The sequence below is a fragment of the Sapajus apella genome, unplaced genomic scaffold, assembly GCF_009761245.1.
Source record: "Sapajus apella isolate SASKATOON/1434 unplaced genomic scaffold, GSC_monkey_1.0 scaffold37, whole genome shotgun sequence".
In the NCBI taxonomy this organism is placed as follows: domain Eukaryota; kingdom Metazoa; phylum Chordata; class Mammalia; order Primates; family Cebidae; genus Sapajus; species Sapajus apella.
Genome location: NW_022436977.1, coordinates 15,417,981 through 15,438,283, shown reverse-complemented (window position 1 = coordinate 15,438,283; position 20,303 = coordinate 15,417,981). Strand labels below are relative to the sequence as shown.

The 20,303-nt window shown below is 36.6% G+C and overlaps 1 protein-coding gene and 1 non-coding gene across 24 annotated transcripts in view; both read right to left on the bottom strand.

The window, feature by feature from the left end:
• Positions 1–20,303, bottom strand: part of ATP8B4 (ATPase phospholipid transporting 8B4 (putative)) — a 381,647-nt gene that overhangs the window by 196,725 nt on the left and 164,619 nt on the right. For all 23 annotated transcript variants that reach the window (XR_004274964.1, XR_004274962.1, XR_004274963.1 and 20 more), the window contains 6 exons: positions 17,933–18,098; positions 15,057–15,245; positions 7,305–7,420; positions 4,199–4,363; positions 3,110–3,221; positions 1,277–1,382 (listed from right to left, as the gene is read on the bottom strand). Coding sequence is in view for 16 of the 23 variants with exons in the window: in XM_032297795.1 (XP_032153686.1) it covers positions 1,277–1,382; positions 3,110–3,221; positions 4,199–4,363; positions 7,305–7,420; positions 15,057–15,245; positions 17,933–18,098 (854 nt within the window). In the remaining 7 variants the exon portion in view is untranslated. The remainder of the gene's footprint in view (positions 1–1,276; positions 1,383–3,109; positions 3,222–4,198; positions 4,364–7,304; positions 7,421–15,056; positions 15,246–17,932; positions 18,099–20,303) is intronic.
• Positions 142–251, bottom strand: LOC116564633. The gene has a single exon (XR_004275007.1). It is a non-coding gene; the product is annotated as a U6 spliceosomal RNA (small nuclear RNA).

Below are 20,303 nucleotides of genomic sequence, written 5' to 3'. Positions count from 1 at the left end.
GGAGAGGATTATGTGATCACAGGAATGTTGCATGCAGGATTATCCGAAGCTGGTATCACCAGGTCCTCACTCTGCCAAGAGGTCTCTCTGGAAGGGGCAGCCAGCTCAGAGATGCCCTGGATCCCCACATGCCAATCATAAAAATATATGGAATGCTTCACGAATTTGCATGTCATGCTTGAGCAGGGGCCATGCTAATCTTCTCTGTAACATTCCGGCAATTGGTATTTTTAACAAGTATCCTCATGATACTGATCACTCATCACCACACAAGAGTTAGCAAGTACTAACCAAAGCACAATTTTTTTTTTTTTTTTGAGACGGAGTTTCACTCATGTTACCCAGGCTGGAGTGCAATGGCGTGATCTCGGCTCACCGCAACCTCCGCCTCCTGGGTTCAGGCAATTCTCCTGCCTCAGCCTCCTGAGTAGCTGGGATTACAGGCACGCACCACCATGCCCAGCTAATTTTTTGTATTTTTAGTAGAGACGGGGTTTCACCATGTTGACCAGGGTGGTCTCGATCTCTTGACCTCGTGATCCACCCGCCTCGGCCTCCCAAAGTGCTGGGATTACAGGCTTGAGCCACCGCGCCCGGCCCCAAAGCACAATTTTAAAAGACAACTCAACATAGCTGATTTGAACTTCTTTTTTTTTTTTTAAACTAGAATGCATTTTTTAAAATTGTACTTTAAGTTCTGAGGTACATGTGCAGATCATGCAGCATTGTTTCATAGGTACGCACATGGCAACGTGGTTTGCTGCCTCCATCTCCCCGTCACTTACATCTGGCATTTCTCCCGATGTTATCCCTCCCTGACCTCCCTGCCCCACTGTCCTTCCCTTGGCCCCCTCCGACAGACCCCATTGTGTGATGCTTCCCTCCCTGTGCCCATGTGTTCTCATTGTTCAACACACACCTATGAGTGAGAACATGCGGTGTTTCATTTTCTGTTCTTGTATCAGTGTGCTGAGAATGATGGTTTCCAGATTCATCCATGTCCCTACAAAGGACATGAACCCATCATTTTTTATGGCTGCATAATATTCCAGGGTGTATGTGCTGCAGGCCTGAAGACAATAATTCATTGCTGATATCAGCTTTATCTTAGTTTGTCACCAAAATGAATGGAAGTTTAGGAAATATGCACAAAGAACTCTGTACTAAGTTAGGACCACAGGAAACTGTAGCACAGCTTTCCACTTTCTCAACTCTGATCTTTCTTCCCTCCGTCCCTCTCGTCCTTCCATCCTTTCCTCCTTCTTTCAACACTTACCTGAGTTCTTCTCTCACTTCTATAGCAGTATTTCCTGCTATCACAAATACATCATTCATGTCATCAGTCAGCATGTTGCAGGCATAACCGATGTTGATGGCAGTTTCTAATACAAAATAAAAAGCCCAACTCAGTTAAAATGTTGTTTAATAAATCCATATTAAATGAAAGTTTTGAAGCCTTAGCTATATTTTCTTATACCCTACAGGACCCCTTAATGTCAGAGTACAACCAGCACAGATGGAAATTCAAATACCTGGGTTCTAGGATCACATTTACTACTTGCTAAACCCATGCAGTAGTAGTAACACATACAATTGTGCAGCCTTCTCATCTAGTTTTCAGAAAACCTTTTCATTCCCAAATTAGCACTCATGAAAACACCTTAAGATCTTGTGACATAATGACATGTACAAATACAAAATCTTTGACCAGAAGTCCAAACACTGTCTTGGGAAAGCTAAAGTACTAAACTTACCCAATATTTAATTCTGATATAGAGGACAATTTGAAGAAAAATTCACAAAATGTTCAGGTAAAGGACAACAAAAATGCTCTTACAAAATGTGTATGGTTCTCTCACATACAACATTGCCATTTTCCCATTAAATATGTGAAAATGTGAAATTTGACTATTATCTCAACCCTTCCCAGCCCTGTTCTCCTACAGAACTGGAAAATCAGAGGATGTTAGATAATTCTTCCTCTGGTTTTATCAAAATGGAACTTGAGATAATCCGATAACTCCTTCTATCTTTAATGGAGTTATTTGATTGTCTGTAACTGTATAGAATAATTAGACTCTAGCTAATTCTATGGAATCATTAGTTTTGTCCTAAATCAAGGAAGGTAATTAATAAAATCTCAGCATATACCTTGTATAAACCACAGAAGTTAAAGCTAAATAACAGTAAACTCATGGATATTTGTAATAATAGAACAGCTATAATTGACCAACATCAAACTCTAGAGTTTCTATTTAGTAATACACCTGAGTGCTGAACTTTCTATTGTTTATTTTTTGTGATCAATGATGTGGATAAAGATGTAGAGAACTGATTTATCACATCTGCAAATCCCCTAATGCTGTAAAACATACCTAATGAGTAGACAGAATCTTAACATAGGTATATGCCAGTTAATTGAATATTTTCAGCCTATAAATAGCCAAGCATAAAATCATTTTTGTTTTAACCATTACTGCTAGAAGTAGATTCAAAATGTGTTGGTCCCCTTTTCTTTCATAGGAAACACAGTAGAATATGATGACCCACTAATGATTTGGCATTTTGCCAAGTCTGAAAGTTGATGAATTCTCACTGTATCTTGTATAGACAGTCCTCGAATTCAGCCAGGTTGCACTGTTACAGCTGTAGTAGTTATTAAAAGACCAAAATATTTGCATAAGCAGTTGATAAACACCTGTTTTGGTGAGCTTCTTCAAAGTGTTTCCATCACCCTGACACCTCCCCTAAGAACCTTCAAATTCCCTGCCATCAAGAAACTAAAGAAGTAACCGAAGGTCTCCAATATCCTGCTTTAGTTCTGTGACACTATCTGTCCTGACTGGGGACAGTGTTCATAAAAACCAATTGTTAAACATTTTTAATACCATTGTTGCTTCTAGGTGTAATTATTCAATAATTACAGGATTTTGTTTGGTTTGTTTTAAAATAGATTGTTGCAATACATTAACTTTCTTTTCTCTATTTCAAGTCTTTCCGACGTGGACTAATATTTAATTAATTAAGCTTTCTGGTTAATTAAAATTTTGTGATATAAGTCTTCTCCCCCTTTTCAAAACATCATCATCATCATCCATTTTAAAGTTACCTTGTTTGTCTCCTGTTAGGACCCAGATCTTAATATTGGCTAGTGATAAACTTGTAACCGTTTCAATAACACCCTCTTGTAACTTATCTTCTACAGCAGTGGCACCTAGTAGCTTTATGGAAAAACAGAGAAAACCTTAAGTTAAATGCATGCAAACAACATCTATAACATCTATACATTTCACTCAGAGTTTGGAGGCCAAAGAATGTAAATTGAAGACAGAAATTATGATACATTGATATAGCAGGCGTCCTATTTTGTGCATAAGTAGATTGGAAAGGAATCCAAAAGGAAGTTCCCTAATCAAGTCAATTTAACCACGGTGATACTGGGAGCTATTATTTACCTGAAGGGGCTGATATGATCAGATTACATGTTAGCATGAGCAGTAAGAAGCCATTTGGACTTAAGAACTCCCTAGCTGCTTCCCCACGTACATCAACAGTGGAGGAGTCCAAAGAATAGCCTTCATCCCATGATCAGGAAGCTGATCACAAAAAATCTAGTCATTCTTCTACATTAACAAATCATCACATGCCATAATCTAAAGTGAAGGTTCCTACATGATTTTTCATTAAAAGATGAACAAAGGATACTCCCTAGTACCTCACAATGGCTGAGCTCCTGGCCACTGGGGCCCCACGTAAGAGTGGTTTTTAGAATAGACCATGCTCTGGATAGCACAGATATCATCAGAATTTCACGGCCTAGAATAGTTTAGAGCTGTAGCCCCATTCTTCACAGCAAATTTCTCTGCTCTAAAAAGGTGGGTCATAAAGCAAGGAGAAAAATAAAAGTCCACAACATCAAGAACACATCAGAGGTTTACAAAGGATATGGAGCCTACTATCATCTACTCTTCAGAAGCTTCCAATTGCATAAGCTACTGGTGATAGAAATACAACTCTAGGCTCTCTAGTACCATACGTGGAAAACTCAAAGCCAACATATAAGGCATGAGTCAGTGTTTGAAACAGAAACATCTGCTGTGTGCAAGATGTTCTAGCCAATGGCTTATTCCTATGCTAAATCTCTAAACACATACTCCCCTTCCTGTAAACACAAACCATCATGCTTCTAAATTCATACCATCAAATCTCTTTCAATTTCTTCATACAGCCCAGCTATTCGTTCATCCCTCTCTTCTGTGGCAACATTTGCATCTTCAAGCATCTTATGCCACTCTTTAAAGTACTTGTCATCCAGGTCTCTGTATGCGATGGCCAAGGTCCGAAGGCCTTCCCCTGCAAATTCCTGCCAGAGAAGACATAGACTCAGGAACAGTCAAAAAAACAATAAACACAGAAATAACAACAAAATAATTTTTAAGAAATTTTTCACTCAAATTTATTTTGTCCTAAGAGCACTCCTTGGCTACCCTTACTCTCAACTTTTTAATCTCCTCAGAAATGGAAGACAATGTATTTTCCATTATATTTCTATGAGGTTAAAACATGCTGGAAAGCTAGCCTTCCCCCTAAAGACAGCTGGAAAAGCCTGCTGAAGTGTCCTAGTTCAGCGGTGATCAATGACACCCATGACTTGAGATAGTCATTTATGGCAACATATGTTTCCAACCTGTCCTTGACAGAAGGAAGCATTTCTGGTCATGAGAGGGACCGAGTGAGGGGGGTCCCTCATTCAGTGATGAGAAAAGGACCCTTGGAGAAGCCACGGTTCTCAAATCAAAGGCAGGAGGCTCTCCCCAGGAAATGCAGCATGACATGCCACCAAAGTCTTATCACATCCCCCCTAGTGATATGCCTATGCCTAAATTAATTGAGTACTACTTTTGTATATGCTTGAAATTTTCCAAAAAGCTAAAAATAAATAATAAATGAATAAATAGATGTCAAAGAGTCAGATATTAGAAGTTTAACCATATTACTTAAGGTTATAATATTAACTTCTAGGGCAAAAGGGAAGAGAAAGGAAGAAAAGCTAATATAAGTGGTAGCTTCTGGAAAACAGAACTAAATGTGGAGGCTGAACTTCACTTTTCATTCTAAACTCCTCTGAGAAACTTTTTAATGTTTGCTGTATTAAAGTTTTCTCTTAATAATAACAAATTGTTTGGAATTTTAAAGACATCATCAAGTCATCTTAGAGCAAAAAAAGTGTTATTTTTAGAAGCTATAGTCTGTGAAGCTAGTACCAAATTAGTCAAACTGGAGAACCATACTCCTCCTTTATTCTGTATCTTGACAATCTCAAACAACACCTTTGGTGCTTTCTCCTAACAGGAGGGAAAAGAAAAACAGGAGACTGGTAAGTTGCTAAGTGTCTCACACAGCCATAGTAACTAGAAACATATATACATTGCTCTGGGGGAAATGCTTAAAAACTCCCACTCCGCCTGTGCTTCCAGTGGTCATTTTATGGGCCTCTACACTGCAAGTAAAGCGTTTTTATAGCCATTTCTGCTCCTTTGGGCATTGCTATTGAGCATGTCTCCTCTGTGCTGTTTTGGCTTATGGTACACACATAGGTTTATAATCAGGCATGTAACAGTGGCATGCTGTAATTAGGTAAATAGAAAAAAAAGTCAATGCATACTGCAATGAGATGGTTTATCCCATACAGATTCTTGAGAAAAATTATCTAAATGTATTTAGTAAGCAGTTGGTAGCACTTTGGATACTGCAATCACATTTTTAAGCTCTGTCTTTCAAGACCACCACTGGATCCCCTACTGATTTGGAAATTTAGTTACTGTCTTATAACGATCTTTTGTCCTCCTAATTCACACAAACACTTTTTTGCCTTTAACTTGCAACCCCACCGGGCATTACCAGTGCCTTCCTCTCTGATCTGCACAACAGTGAATGAACAATGGCATTACAAAAGGAAACAGATGATTTAAGTTATTTCATTAGTGCATGAAACGCAAGTTTGATCCTAAATGAGCATTTGATTAAGGTCTTTTCCTATCATTAAACAATTCAAAATCAGTAATTAAATAAACATTTAAGACCTCAGAATCTAGAAGCCAAAATGAATAAAGTGAATAAGCAAAGAGCAAGTTAAATTTATACTATCTGAAAAAAAATTATTTTGCAGAAAAATTTAAAAAGACCAAATTAGGCTTCTTATAGTTTAGTATGAAAGGAGAATATATGAAAACCCAGGACCTCAGTGTTTGAGTAATGGCAAAAAATCAGATACTTATGATTCCAGTGTTGTTTTCATTAAAAAAAAATTTAAAAGACCATGCTGCCCTTCTGGAAAAGATTAAAAGAAAATCAAGAATTCTCTAATGGAAAGACAAAAACAATAGCTATGTTTGAAACCACTATTACTAAACCATCATTTTTTAAATTTAAAGTGAGGCAGAAGATTTTTATTTGTTTATTTGTTTTTTAAAGATTCAGGGAATGTTTTGTATTAAATATAGGGACTGACAAAGAACATGAATACTTAATAATGCTTTAAGGAAAGAAACTAATGAGAAAATGAGAGTTTTGACCAGATGTCCTTAATGGAACCATGAACAAATATTAGAGACACACTTGAATCTCAGGTTTAAACCAAGTAATGCTCATATGAATTCACAGCCCCCTTACTTTTTGGCATTAAAAAAAAAAGTGTGACAAAAATGACCCTTACTTCTTTCAGAAAACTTTTGTAAAGAAATTATGCTGGTCTCAGAATGTACAAGTTTGGTGTCTGAAGGCACACAAGGAACTCATCATGATTTATGATTTGAATAAAAAGACCCTTAGCGGAGAAAGTGGGCGCCAGAGACTGCTACTCTCTAATCTCAACACAATCTAAACACAACCCTGAACTTTCCCTGGGGGTAATCATAAGATATTCCACTAATACCAAACACATCAGAACCCAAGGAAAAGCAGCTTTCTGTCTCCTTTTTCCAGAACTAGTCGACCAAGAGGAGCAACATGAAGCTGCAGGGGAGTTGGAGCAGATTCACCAGACGCCCACATTCTGTGGCTACTGCTCAGTTGCTGTGTGTTCCTCTACCTGCAGCAGACTGACTGGACTCCCAACAGGAAGGAAAGGGGAGGTCCTTATGTCAATTTCCAGACAATCATTGGCACAACTTCCTGTGGAACCACTCTCCAGATGCTTTCTATTTCGGTAGTCAAATCATTTAGCTGCTATTTTTTTAAAGAAGACCTAACCATAAGAAATGGCAAAAGGGCCATTATGTTAACCATAAGATGGAGGCACTTACACTGAGGTGGTCTGACGTCAAAGACAGAAGGTCTTCATTGGAAGGATGAAGTTTTTCAAACAGAATAGTATCTGCTCCTTTGGAATACAGCTTTATCTGCCCTTCTGGGTTTCGAACTGAAAAGAAAAACGTTCCGAAAAGCAGATTATAATCAATGACATACATCAAAATTAGACTCTTCCAGAGTTCCAGCCTGGCAATTTGGAAATGAGCATAATGTTTTAGCCAGTAGTAAGACACTCAGTGCCTTTGGTAAGGTCATCATCTAAGTTACTTGGTTTTATTCTCATTTATTAACTTAAAAATGCTCCATCTGTTGGAATCTTTGATTTCCCAAATTCAGAAACAAGTATTTTTATTCTGAAGCATATGACCTTCCTGTTTTCCTTGCCTACTCTTTCTGAAGAGTTGATATATCTAAATTAAGTCTTCATCTCCATATTGAGCAGAATTGAGAGCTTTATTTGCCTGTCTCCTGGTGTGAAATTCAAGACCTGCTGTTCAAATCAGTATCAGTGTTATGCCAAATCATCTCCATATGGAATTCTAGCCATTCAAAGTCATGGTTTATGCATTTTTTCTTGGCCCTTGCTGACATATTTCTTCACCCCTTTTACTCTGGAAAAGCCTGTTCATTCTTCGTGGTTCGTTCTTGGGTTGCAATGCTGGCTGAAAACACACTTCACAGAGGAGCTTTTAAAAATAAAGTTTCCACCTCATTTCTACTGTAAGTATGTCAGAGGCACTGTGTTTTTAACCTGGCCCACAGGTTTAAGATTGATAGCCCTTTCTAGGCTACTCTCAACTCCATTCCCAACCACAACCCCCAGCATACTGCTGTTAGACAAAGCTTTCTTTCAAACCACAGAATACTTGGCCTAACTTTTTAGCTTTAATTTTACAGCTTGACACATAGTAGGCAGTTAATAGTTATCTGTTGAATGAATGAATGACATGGCTGTGTATTTCTTCCCAGAACTACCCACAACTTAAGACAATTGTCTTAGTCACAACTTCATGATCTGAATATTCTCACCCTCATAGGCTTAGTCAGTTGAATCAAAGATCATTCATTACATCCTTTCCACTCAATTATACCTTTTCTCTACAAACAGAATACCTCAAAAAAGGCTAACATAAATGTTCACTATTAATTACTATTAATGTAATGCCATAAAAAATGGCATACAGAATTTAAATTTTAGTTTAAAAAAATATAAAAACCAAAATACAATGTCACCCTCCCCTCTACCCATAGTAAACACTTATTTATTCTAGTTTCCCCCTGGCTTGCATAGATCTAATAATACAGCCTGAAAGCTTTTTAGAACTAGGCCTTGTCTAGGTCTTCTCTTCTATTTGAAGACCCTTGGTTAGCTTTCCTAAGTGCCAGAACTCATGCAGCTTTTCTTATAGTCTAGCTCTAACCACCCACATTGGGGAAAAAAGAGAGAGAAAAACATATGCAATTTATCTAATTGTTAAACCAAGGGGGAAAACTTAATCCTAAGAAAGGCTTTCTCTTGATTTTCTTGTACAATAATCCGATTTACATTTTCTCCCATCCATCACCAGAGGTATAAAGGCAAAGGATGAATATCCTACATTTGCTTGTATTTTGTATTCTAGACTGGGACATTAGTTCTCAAACTTTTGGCCTGAGGACCCTCTTTATAATTCTTCAATGCTGAGTGATAATTCTAAAAGGTTTTTTTTTTACATGAATTTTACCTATCCATATTTATCACATTAGAAATGAAAAATAACAAATTTTTATGTCAATAATTTTATAACACTAATTACTTTAATAATTATAAATGTAACATATAAATATAAATAACATTTCTATTTAAAAAACTGTATTTTTCAGAAAAAAATTAGTTTGAAGACTGGCATTATTTTACATGATTATAGATCTTTTAAACATTTGGTTTAATAAAAGAGAGCTGGATTCTCAAATCTGTTTCTGCATTCATTCTGTTGTGACATCACATGTCATGTGACTTCTGCAAAACTCCATGCTATACTTATGAGAAAAAATAATAGTGATATTATAATGAAAATACTTTTTCCTCGTGCATCCTACAAAAAACTCACAAGGTTCCCTATGGTTACCCAGACCACACACTTAGAATCACTAGTCTGGAAGAGCCACAAACTGACTTTGATTTGTGTAAATCCCTTACCATCTCTATATCTCAGTTTCTACATGTAAAAAGATGTTTAAACAAACTAACTTCAAAGGTCCTTTACAGCTGTACAATTTTCTGATTCAATAAATACTTTCCACCCCTGATACTTTCTGTTAACCTAGTATTTGTCCCTTCAAGTTTGAATTTATGTAAATCCAATTTCATGGAATCCTGCTTTACTCATTAAACATCTGCTTTAGCAGCTCAGCAAGTTTTATATCTCTTTTCTTCCAAGGCATCTGGTCATTTCTGTTCAAAGTTAATTAATTCTAAGTCATTTCAGAAGTTAGTATTTATATTACATAAACTAAAAATGACAAAGTTTTAAATGGTCAAGATAACTTATGTCCAGAGCCTGGACAAAGGTCATAGTTTTTAGGTTATAAAAATCTTCTCCCATTGCTTCCCATTTAAATATTAGTGTTCTTCAGAGATTTACTTGGGGTCTTTTTTATCTTCCTATCCCTCATACTCTCCCTCAGCAACTGCATTCATGTTCCATCAACAGGCTATTGAGATTTACTTGGGGTCATTTTTATCTTCCCATCCTTCATACTCTCCCTCAGCAACCGCATTCATGTTCCATCAACAGGCTGTTTTCAAATGTCTATCTTGTATCCAATCCATCTCCAGCACTCCATTCTGACCCACACATCTGACTACCAACTGAACACCTCTTGGATATGCCCAGGCACAGCAAACTCATACTGGACATATTACCCACAACTCCAATCATTAGCTACTCCTCTCATATCCCCAGTCTCAGAAATCAGCTTCACCATCCACTTAGTCTTCCAAACCAGAAATCTGGGCATCCCTCACAGTTCTCCCTCCATCAACCATACATCTAAGGGAAGCCATAGATTTATCTCTGTCACTTCTCTCTTGCCTAGAAAATCACCTTAACCTAACTGGTTTTACCCATTATAGTACTGCTTCCTTCCAGACTCTTCCATATATTCCAGCTGCAGTCATCTTCATGCTGCTGCTTAGAATCCTGCAATAGCCTCCCTCTCACTTCTATGAAGTTTGGACTCCTTGACATGGCATATAGAGCCTATTAAGAGCTGCCCTCTCCAGTCCATTTCACCATTTCTGTTGGATACAGTCACATAGAACTACCTTTCAATTTTTCACATTTTCCCTTAGCTTGAAGGCCTTGAAATATAGTGGGCACATAAATAAATATTTGCTTAATTAAGATGAACCAAAATTGTACACAATTTATTGGAAACATAAGCTATGCCTCTGTGACATAAAGGAAAGAAAAATATCACAAATGGCTTCCAGTTAGATGCAATATCAGCACTGTGAAGGATGGTAAATAATTCCATTTTGCCATATTGCTGCTGCTCGTACATCTACACAGAGAAATGCCTGTCACATGATGGTATGATTTGTACTTTGATTATCTTGAAAAAGTTTAGAACTCAGCAACTTTTATCTAAAGATCTTGTAAGAGCCTTCCAAGAAACTTCTTGTAATTTATTCTTCTTTAATGGTTATCTGCCACTTGCCCTTGTTAATAGCTATCTTTCAATTTTATCTCTGCATTTCTATTTACCGAATTAGAAAACTGGTCGTTCCAAAAGTATATAATGACATTTATATTTTTTACTAATATAGTAGATTCTGTTCCCTCTGAAAAAAATCCTTTATAGAAATCAATTTTTATGTAGATATTTCTGACTTAAATCAGGGCTCCTTCTTCAGAATAAAAGTACTACTGGTACTGAAATTATACATTGATGATTTAGTGAATAGTGGCTCCCACCCAAAAAACAAGGAAGCAGAAGGAGGAGAAAAAGAAAGAACAGCAGCAAATGCCTGAGTCTTTGCATCAGGGTGTTGTTCCTGCAGACCAAACCATGTGACAATCATGAGACTAGATTGTTTTTTGCCTTGTTATCATGCAGAGACATTTCTGCCCTGGTAGAGTCCCTCTAAAATTCCTCCCAATTAAAAGCCAAACAGAATAAAAATAAATCCAGCAAACCTTCATGCATTCTGTGGTAAAGCACTACCTTTCTTCATATGGGATCCATTAAGGCAAACATCTGATGTTTGTGGTTAGGCTGCGATTTCTCCACAGCCTGTAATGGTGACCAGTGCTGAGGAAAAGCCACACATCTCCCTGTGTAGCAATTTTAGGTTTTTGTCAACACCCTCAGAGCAAAAAGAAACCAACTCTGGGCCAAACCAACATCAATAACACCTCCCCTGAGGCTGCAAATAGAAGATCTCTCCTGCTGATACAACATTAAACCAACACCTAGAACAGCATGTGCGCTCATCAGCAGCACTGGTGATGACGTCCCTGTTGTCAAAAAAATAAAAATAAACATTCTCAGAAGTTATTTGGCTTTTACCTCCTGAGAGCCATGTTTCGAGGCTAGTTTCTAGTAGTTAGAAACCAAAAACCCTACTGTTACGTAAATACATGTTTTACATAGTAAGAAATTGATTAAATACAATGAGTAGAATATTCCTAAGTTACAAAGTGTTGTGTTGAGTAATATTTCACCAACATTTATAGAAAACCTATTATGTGCCAAGCTCTGCGTTTGGCCTTGGGCAGTTTAGGAAGACTAAGGTATAGCACGTGCCCTCAGCAGCATACAGTTTAATAACTGGGATAGTCAAGAGTGTCATGGAACTAATATCACACCAGTGTTATGAACAAGGCATTCTGGGGAACACAGAAGAATGTGGTTATTTGGAGAATAAAAAAGAATCGAAAAATGGATAACATTTGAATTGGACATTACCAGATGAGTAGTGGGGGGCATTTCCAAGAAGAGAAGTGGGGGGAAAACTATTCAAGATAGGGGAACAGCATGCGCAAAGGGTGTAAAAGCACACAATGCATCCAGGGATGGAGAGGTCTAGTTGAGCTCAAAGTTTTGGAAAGTAGAAGAAAAGTAGATTGAGGTTATACTGCAAATAATTTTGCATGTTATACTAAGGACTTTTTCTGTTAAGGTTTGGGAAGCCACCAATCATTTTTAAGTAGGGGGCAGAAAAATCAGTCCCCTGTTTTAGAAAGAATATCCTGGTGACAGCATAGAGGATTATTTCCAAAGGGAATAATTTGAAGATATTACAATAATACAAGCAAGCAGTAACAAGAACCTTAACTAAGGCAGGGTACTGGGAATCAGGAAAAAAGGACAAAAAGCTTTTACGATTAAAAAGGGTTTATGAGGCTATTTTAATAAGTATCATTCTGATGGCTCTCAGAAGAGACTTAAAAACAGCATGACAACAGAGGATTCTAAAGATGTTAAGGTCTGAGAGTGGAAGAGAAGGAAATGGGTTAGAGACGTGTCTCAAACATTTCTGGGGAAAATAATGGTTAGTATTTGAGGGTCTATTAGTCTAGAGAAGTGGTCCCCAAACTGTGGTTCCCTGACATCAGTGACTTCAGCATCACGTACAAGCTTGTTGGAAATGCAAATTGGTGGGCCTCACCTCAGACCAGCTAAATCAGAAATTAGATGCTGGAGCCTGGCAATCGCTGTTGTAACAAGTCCTCCTTGTGATGTTGATGGGAGCTAAAGTTTGAGAACTATTAGCCCAGGGGCACAAAAGCTATGGAAAAGAGTGAGTGATCTACAATAGGGCTTAAAAGACCAGACTTTGGAAAAAGATAAACCTGGGTTCACATATTTGATCTGCCTCTTACCAGCTGTGTGACGAGTTGCATTACAGCTGTGTGACAATATTTGGCAAGTTACTTAAAACCTTTGAGTTTAATTTTCTCTTGTCTTAAATGGGACATGCATGTTACATGCAGTTGCAACAATTCAGTGAAAGAATTCATTATAAAGTTCATGGACAGGCATACAATGAAAGGTAACTGTGAATTTTAATACAGATTATAGAAAGAACAATAGTTGTGGGAAAGAAACTTCCATATTTGACATAAAACTAGATAACTATAGCACAATCCAATGACAGAACATAACAGAAGGCTGAAAATGTGTTTGGTCTCTAGCAAGAGATTGAAGCTAAAGAGCTGTATAAGAAGGTCACAGAAAACAGCCAATAGTTACCACCAGATATGTGGTCAAGATCATCCAAGAAGAACACAGGAACTAAGAAGAGAAAAGGACACCAATATTGAAGAATGAGATGAAGGAGAGTAGTCAGCAAAGAAGCTTGAGAAAGAAAACAATGGGACAAGAAGAGAATCAGGGGCCAGAAAGTTTACAGAGGCCAAAACAGGAGTGTCAAGAAAACAGGGTCAACTTAGTCTCAAATGTTACTAAGTTTAAAAAAAATGGATAGATGAACAAATTAATAAGGAAAAGACACTGGACTGGGAAATTAAAAGGTGAATGGAAACCTCTGAGAAAGCAATCCTTCTTGAGTAGTGAAAGCAGAAACTTAACCCTAATGGGCTGAAAAGAGTAAGAAAGGCAAGAAGCAAAAGCTGACCTGAGAAATTAGTCTGTGATGAAAAGCAGAAAAATATGGTGGCAAAATCAGTGGACACCAAAATATGAACAATATCTTTAAGGAAACAGAAGGATGATAGAATTGTGCGCTGAAGGAAGGAGCCAGTAAAGGAAAAATTGAAGGCACACGCAAGAAGGGAGCAAGCAAGGAGAGATAAGGAGTGGGACTGGAAAAACCTTCAGCTTTGAAAAGGAACAAGAGCAATTGCTTTCTGATGCAGGAGAGTAAATTATTGAAGATACAGCTTAGGGATGAAGGTGGGGATGGGGAAAAGAGATAGTGGTGTGCATTCCTGAGGGCCTTTATTTTCTTAGAGAAATAGGAGATGAATTTAGCTTTAGAGAGTAAAGAAGATGGTGGCAGTGTTGAAATGGCCAAGATTTAAAATATATATTGTGAAAATGGAAAAAGACACTAAATATGAATGAGAGGGATATTGACACAGCACTGAACATTGAGTCAGGAAAGCACAGATTTGTTTTGGTGCTAAATACAATATTAGGTGCTCCTCTCCAGCAGTGGAGGTGGGTAGAGGAAATCAATGAGGCCAATGATGATATTCACAACAATTATCATCTGCCAAGCAATTCAGAAACTCACCCTGAGCCAGTATTGTGTAGTGATTAAGTGAATGGGCTATGTAGTCAGTCAAACTTCCCAGGTTTGAATCCCGGCTATTCTACTTCAAACTATGTGATCTTGGACAAGACACTAAACCTTTCTGTGTCTTAGTTCCATTATCTGCTAATGGGTATAAATATAATAGTTCCTACCTTATTAGGATTGTTGGGACAATTAAAAAATTTAATTCATCAGAGCATTTTTGACATTTTTAAATTTTTTTTTCGTATTTTTATTGATATATTGGGCATACTTATATAGAGCATTTAGAACAGTGCTGGGCACATAATGAGCACTTGCTAAGTGTTAGTTATCTATCACTACAGTAGTGAGGGTAGGTTGAGCAACACAACAGTTCATACATAATGTTTCAAAACTATCACAACCCTTAGCATGTAGCCAAAAGTGAAATAATCCTTGAAAAGCATGACCACAACACTATGAAAAGATCAAAAACAGTCTCAGCTACCAATCATACCTATGACAGACATTCTTTTTCTGGTATTGTTGAAATCCAGAATGGCAAGTAGTTGATAAGTAACTGGTGTTCCCAGTTCTTCTATTGTTATGGTCTCTGGGGTCCGGGATTTAAAAATGAACCCAAAATTTCTAGCAGCAGTCACCAGAGCCCCTTCATCAGGTGATTGAACTTGGTAAATTAGCTCTCCTAAAAGGAAAAGAAACAAGTTTATCAATACTGACAATAATAGTTAACCCACAGAGTTCCAATGCCAACTCCAACTCATTATTTAACACCCAATTCAAGCATCAGGTTTAAAAATCTTTCCTGTCCTCAGACCTTTTCTACTCACCAACAGTTAAATCACGTATCTGTCCTTTGGGACACCATAGGACCCTATATAAATGACTACTATAGCCCTTCATCTTATAGGAAAATATCCATTTCCAAGTCTGCCTCTTCACTGTGTTCAGTTTCTTAGATAAGAGATCAAACTTTTATATTTTCAGTAACTAGAGATGTGCCATGAATGTTTCATAAACTAAAACATTTTAATATATATTAACTCACATAATCCTCAGGGCAGCCTTTGAGGTAGAGATTATTAAAATTATTATTTCCATTTTTTATTGGTGGAACCTATAACTGAAAAAGGTTACACGAGTTTGATATCACACAGCTAAAGAGTGATGGAGAGATAATCCAAATTCTATTTCAGTCTGCTGCTAATGACCATTTTATGAGGATGCGTACAAGAAATCCCTTGAAATGTAAATCAAACCAGGATGTCAATACTTGTTACCTGATATTATGTGTATGTTGGAAGGGGGGTAAGAAGGGAGAGGAGATAAAAAGAATAAGTTATATGTATATATACACATAGAGAGAGTTTAAAAAACAGCATATATAAAGTAAGCCCTTATATAAAATTAAATCAAATTTATATGTAAAAATTAATTAGAAAAATTAATTAGTTTAATGTTTAAAAACTATTAATTAGGCAGAGCTAGACTCATATTTCCTAATTTATAGTGATGTCCAGGATCAATTGTTAAGCAAGCAAGTTGCATATTAATGGCTACACTATGATTTCTTTTTGTTAAAAAGAAACAACCTAAATATCTGCATATATTCTTGAATATATGTATACATTTATGAGCCAGAGGAAAGGGTGAAATGATACACACCAGATGTTACCACTGGTTACCGCTATAGGGGTGAGACTGGAGTTCAGGGAAGCTACCATTAGATTCACCTTTATAAATTTTTGTATTGTATTGTTTCACTTGATACAATTGGCATAAATGAATTTTTGAAATTCAAAAAAGGTAAAAAACTTAAAGCAATTACTTGATCTAACCTGAAATAATATAGTAAGTTCTACATCTGGTAACATGGTAGACTGGGTGTCAGGACCAATATCAGCTGCTATAAACAACTATAAAAGCATTTTTATATTCTTAAATACATCCATGAACTGACAAAGAAAGCAAGAACTGTTCAGGTCATAGACTGAGAAAAAGAAAACTTATGGGATTAAAGAAGCTTATTAGCCAGCATTTGCCTTGAGGGCATTTTCTGAATCTGGAGAATTTGATTGTTGGTTTTCATTGTCTCTGGGCTTGAATTTAAAAAGGCAGAGCTCGGTACCTGTCCAAGGTGAGAAGTCCGATGAAATATGGCCTCTCAAAACTGGGTCCCCCAAAGACTATTCTCAATATAAGGGTAAATTTGAAATTCATGCCCAGTTTAAGAGGGCTTCCAATAAAACTTGCCTAACTAGAACCCTCCTTATAGTGGAAGGGAAAAAAATATCTGCTGAGAATTTATGACCAAACACTGACTCTCAGTAAACTTGCATCCTGAATTCACAATATCTAGGTGGCCTGAAAGAAATCAAGTTGAAGCTTTAAAATGTTCCTACATTAGAACACTGAAGCAATGTAAAGCCTTTCTGAGGGAACCAAATTGACCCAAAACATTCCTAAAAATTAAGTTCAAACTAAAATGGTCAACTCACAGTGAAAAGCACTAAAACAACAAATAAGGCCTGAGAACCAACAGAAACAATGCAGAGTAAAGATTTGGAAAAAAGTTAGATATTAGAAGTATCAGAAACAGCACAATATATTTAACAGATTTCAAGAAATAAATTTGAGATATAAAATTAAACAGATTTCAGAAAGAACGAAAGACCTTGTAGGAAGAACTAGTGGGCTGAGAGAAAAATATAAATGGAATAGATAAGGTTCAACTGGGGCAAGAAGACAATTCACTATACCATTATTTATCTGCCTCACAGCTTCAAAATGTTAAGTGACCCAGCTGGTTTTGTTCTATCCTATGAATGCTGAGCTCCAAACAACCATCTCACAAGTGTGATGACTTGCTCATAGTGGAGGCTAAATAAGACTATTTTAATATCAACATCAATTTATCTCTGTTACTGGGGAAATTCATTCTAAGCATATGCCTGAAGGTCATATGTGTCTACTAGATGTGCACACTAATAATGAGAGATGTGTGACTCAATTGTATTTCACTATTTATCCTGGCTACCCAGAAGCTCACAGTCAAATATGGTGCTCAATCGTAGAAGGATGTCATCCTCTTTGACTAGCATATTTGGGTCCTCACCTTTCCACTGTCCTTATTTCTTTTCTTTTTCATTTAAATCTCTCCACATTTTTTAAAAACACATGCGATATAAATTATGTTCTATCTTTAACTTGAAAATACTACAAATTTAACATAAGTCTCTGTTTTAAAATACAAAAACAAAAAACAAGGCTTACTGCTCAAATGCTTAATTTTTAAATCCTTCAAACTTAATATCAGCTTCAATTTTAAAAAGCATAAACAAGGTTGACCGCTCAGACATACTTTTCACTTACCTGCACTATTCTCTTCTGACATTACAGTGTGGCAGAGAGTAAGTAACCTAAGGAATTCATGAACTTTGGGATCACCCAGTTCAATGGATTCCAACAGACTGTGGTCAAAGAACTGAAATTCTCTACCCACTTGAGATTTGACTGAGAAATTCACAGGCTCTTTTTCCTGTAGGAGAACAAGAATAAAAATAACCGTAAGCTTCAACCCAACAGATAAAAGATTAAAATATTTTAATTATTTTTTAAAATTCAAAAATAATTCACTCAAGTATTTTTAGCGTATGATTTTGCAGTCTCAAATGTCTGGCACTAAAATGGCTGTTTCATCATTACTGGTAAATATAATCTTCTCATTTCAGAACCACGTACCAAAGAGGTGACCCTTCCAAAAGTGTATGAGAAAAAAATCCCAAAAGTATATGGGATGGCTGTACAGATCCTCAAATGCTCAATATAACTCCAAAAATACAAAAAAGCACAGAAAATGCAAAAATTTTTTAAAAATCTACTTGATGGCAAAACCTGATCTGACTTGAGCTCATTTGGGCAGAAATATCTGACCTGGAATGATATATATTTAACAATGACTTCTTAAAGCCTACTTAATACTTGTGAATTAATATTTTCTAATATAAAAACATCAATGTATTTGATTATGGGTACTTTCTCAGATGTCACTGGAGACACTGCATAATAAAATGGCAGCTACACCATACTGTCTTCCTACAACCAGAAAATTCTGGATTTCTAAATACACCTGGCTCTAAAATTTCAGATAAGGGACTATGAGCCTGTATTTCAGGAGCAAGCCTATGGAAGGTTCTACCCTGAACACTTACATATAAGAGCTTTATCAGCTGCAGAGTCCACACGTCTTCCCCCAAGATTATTGCAAAAGTTTTTATTCTTAAAGACTCCATTAATTTTTGCAATTGATTCTAAAGTTACAAGAGCAGATGGAATTATAACCTCTTTTTAAAAGAGAAACAATGCCGTGGGCAATTGAAATTATCTATTCTGAGTCACAAAGCTTGTTAATACCTACAGTAAAATTGGAGCCTTTTTTTCTTGAAGCCAAATTTATTCTAAAATTAATAATATTGAATAAAAATAAGAAATATTTATTATCTTTAAAATAGGCCAGACATTATGCTAACAATTTTATATGGGATATTACGTATAATCTTCCTAACGGCGACGTGTAGTGGATACTATTATTATCCCCATTTTACAGATGAGAATCTGAGCATTGCCAAAGCCAACCAAATACATCCATGAGCCAGGACTGAAACTTAGTCAAAAATCCATGCTTCAGATACTTTGCCATAACAACTCCTTAATATAATTCTTGCTTATTTCCCTGCCCTCTTATTAACATCTGCCACTTATCAAGTGATAATAGTATGCTAGTTTCTTTTTAATTTAAGTACTTTTAATGTTTTCAGTCAAAGCAATACATCCAGAGTTACAAAATCAAATACTACATTAAGGCTTATCTAGTAAAGCAAGAGACTTCATCCCCACACCTCCATTACCACAGCCCTAGTCCCACTCCCCAGAGAAAATTACTGTCAAACTTCAGAAGGCATATCAAATGGTTACCCCAAAAACTGTAAATTATGTACATATATCACCATTTCTGGATTTATAAATATTAGACCTTTTCCAAAATCAGATAAAGATTTAGGTTATTTACATCACTTCTCCACTTTTTTTTCCCCTTCTAACAACATAGACATATCCAGTTTAATTTCCTTACTGGTTACTTCTGCAACTCAAACAGAAGCCTGTTTTGTTTTGTTTCAGTTCATCAATTATCAACACTCCCTAACTTGCAAGATGAGGTTATTATCCACCCCTCACCTCCTCTTCACTTCTCCCTGCAATCTATCCTTTGTAATTTTTTTTCTATTTCACTATAGAGGTTTAAAGCATTTGTGTTCTTTTCTGTACCCAAACTTCAATCCTTTTTATTGGTCTAAAGATTGATTCCAAAAGTTGAAAATGAATAAATGGTACGTACACAAATCTATCTTGGAACTATTGTTCACAGCAGAGGAAAACATGCACTTTGTTATATGGGCCTTCGTGGTCTCACCCACTCAAGGCTGATTATTTGCCAGGTCTACAGCTCAATTGCATCCTGGGACTTCCTTTAATTACTCTCCTGGGATGGAGTCACTGTTTCCTCACCCTTTGCCACCCACTTTGATTTCCTTGTTTTGTTGTAGCATATCTTAAACGTACTTCATAAGAAAAAGATCACAGGAGATAAAAGTTATGAGCCTTTCTGCCTGAAAATGTCTTTATCCCACCCTCACACTTGTCTCATGGTTTGCCACAATATAGAATTTTAGGTTGAGAGCCATTT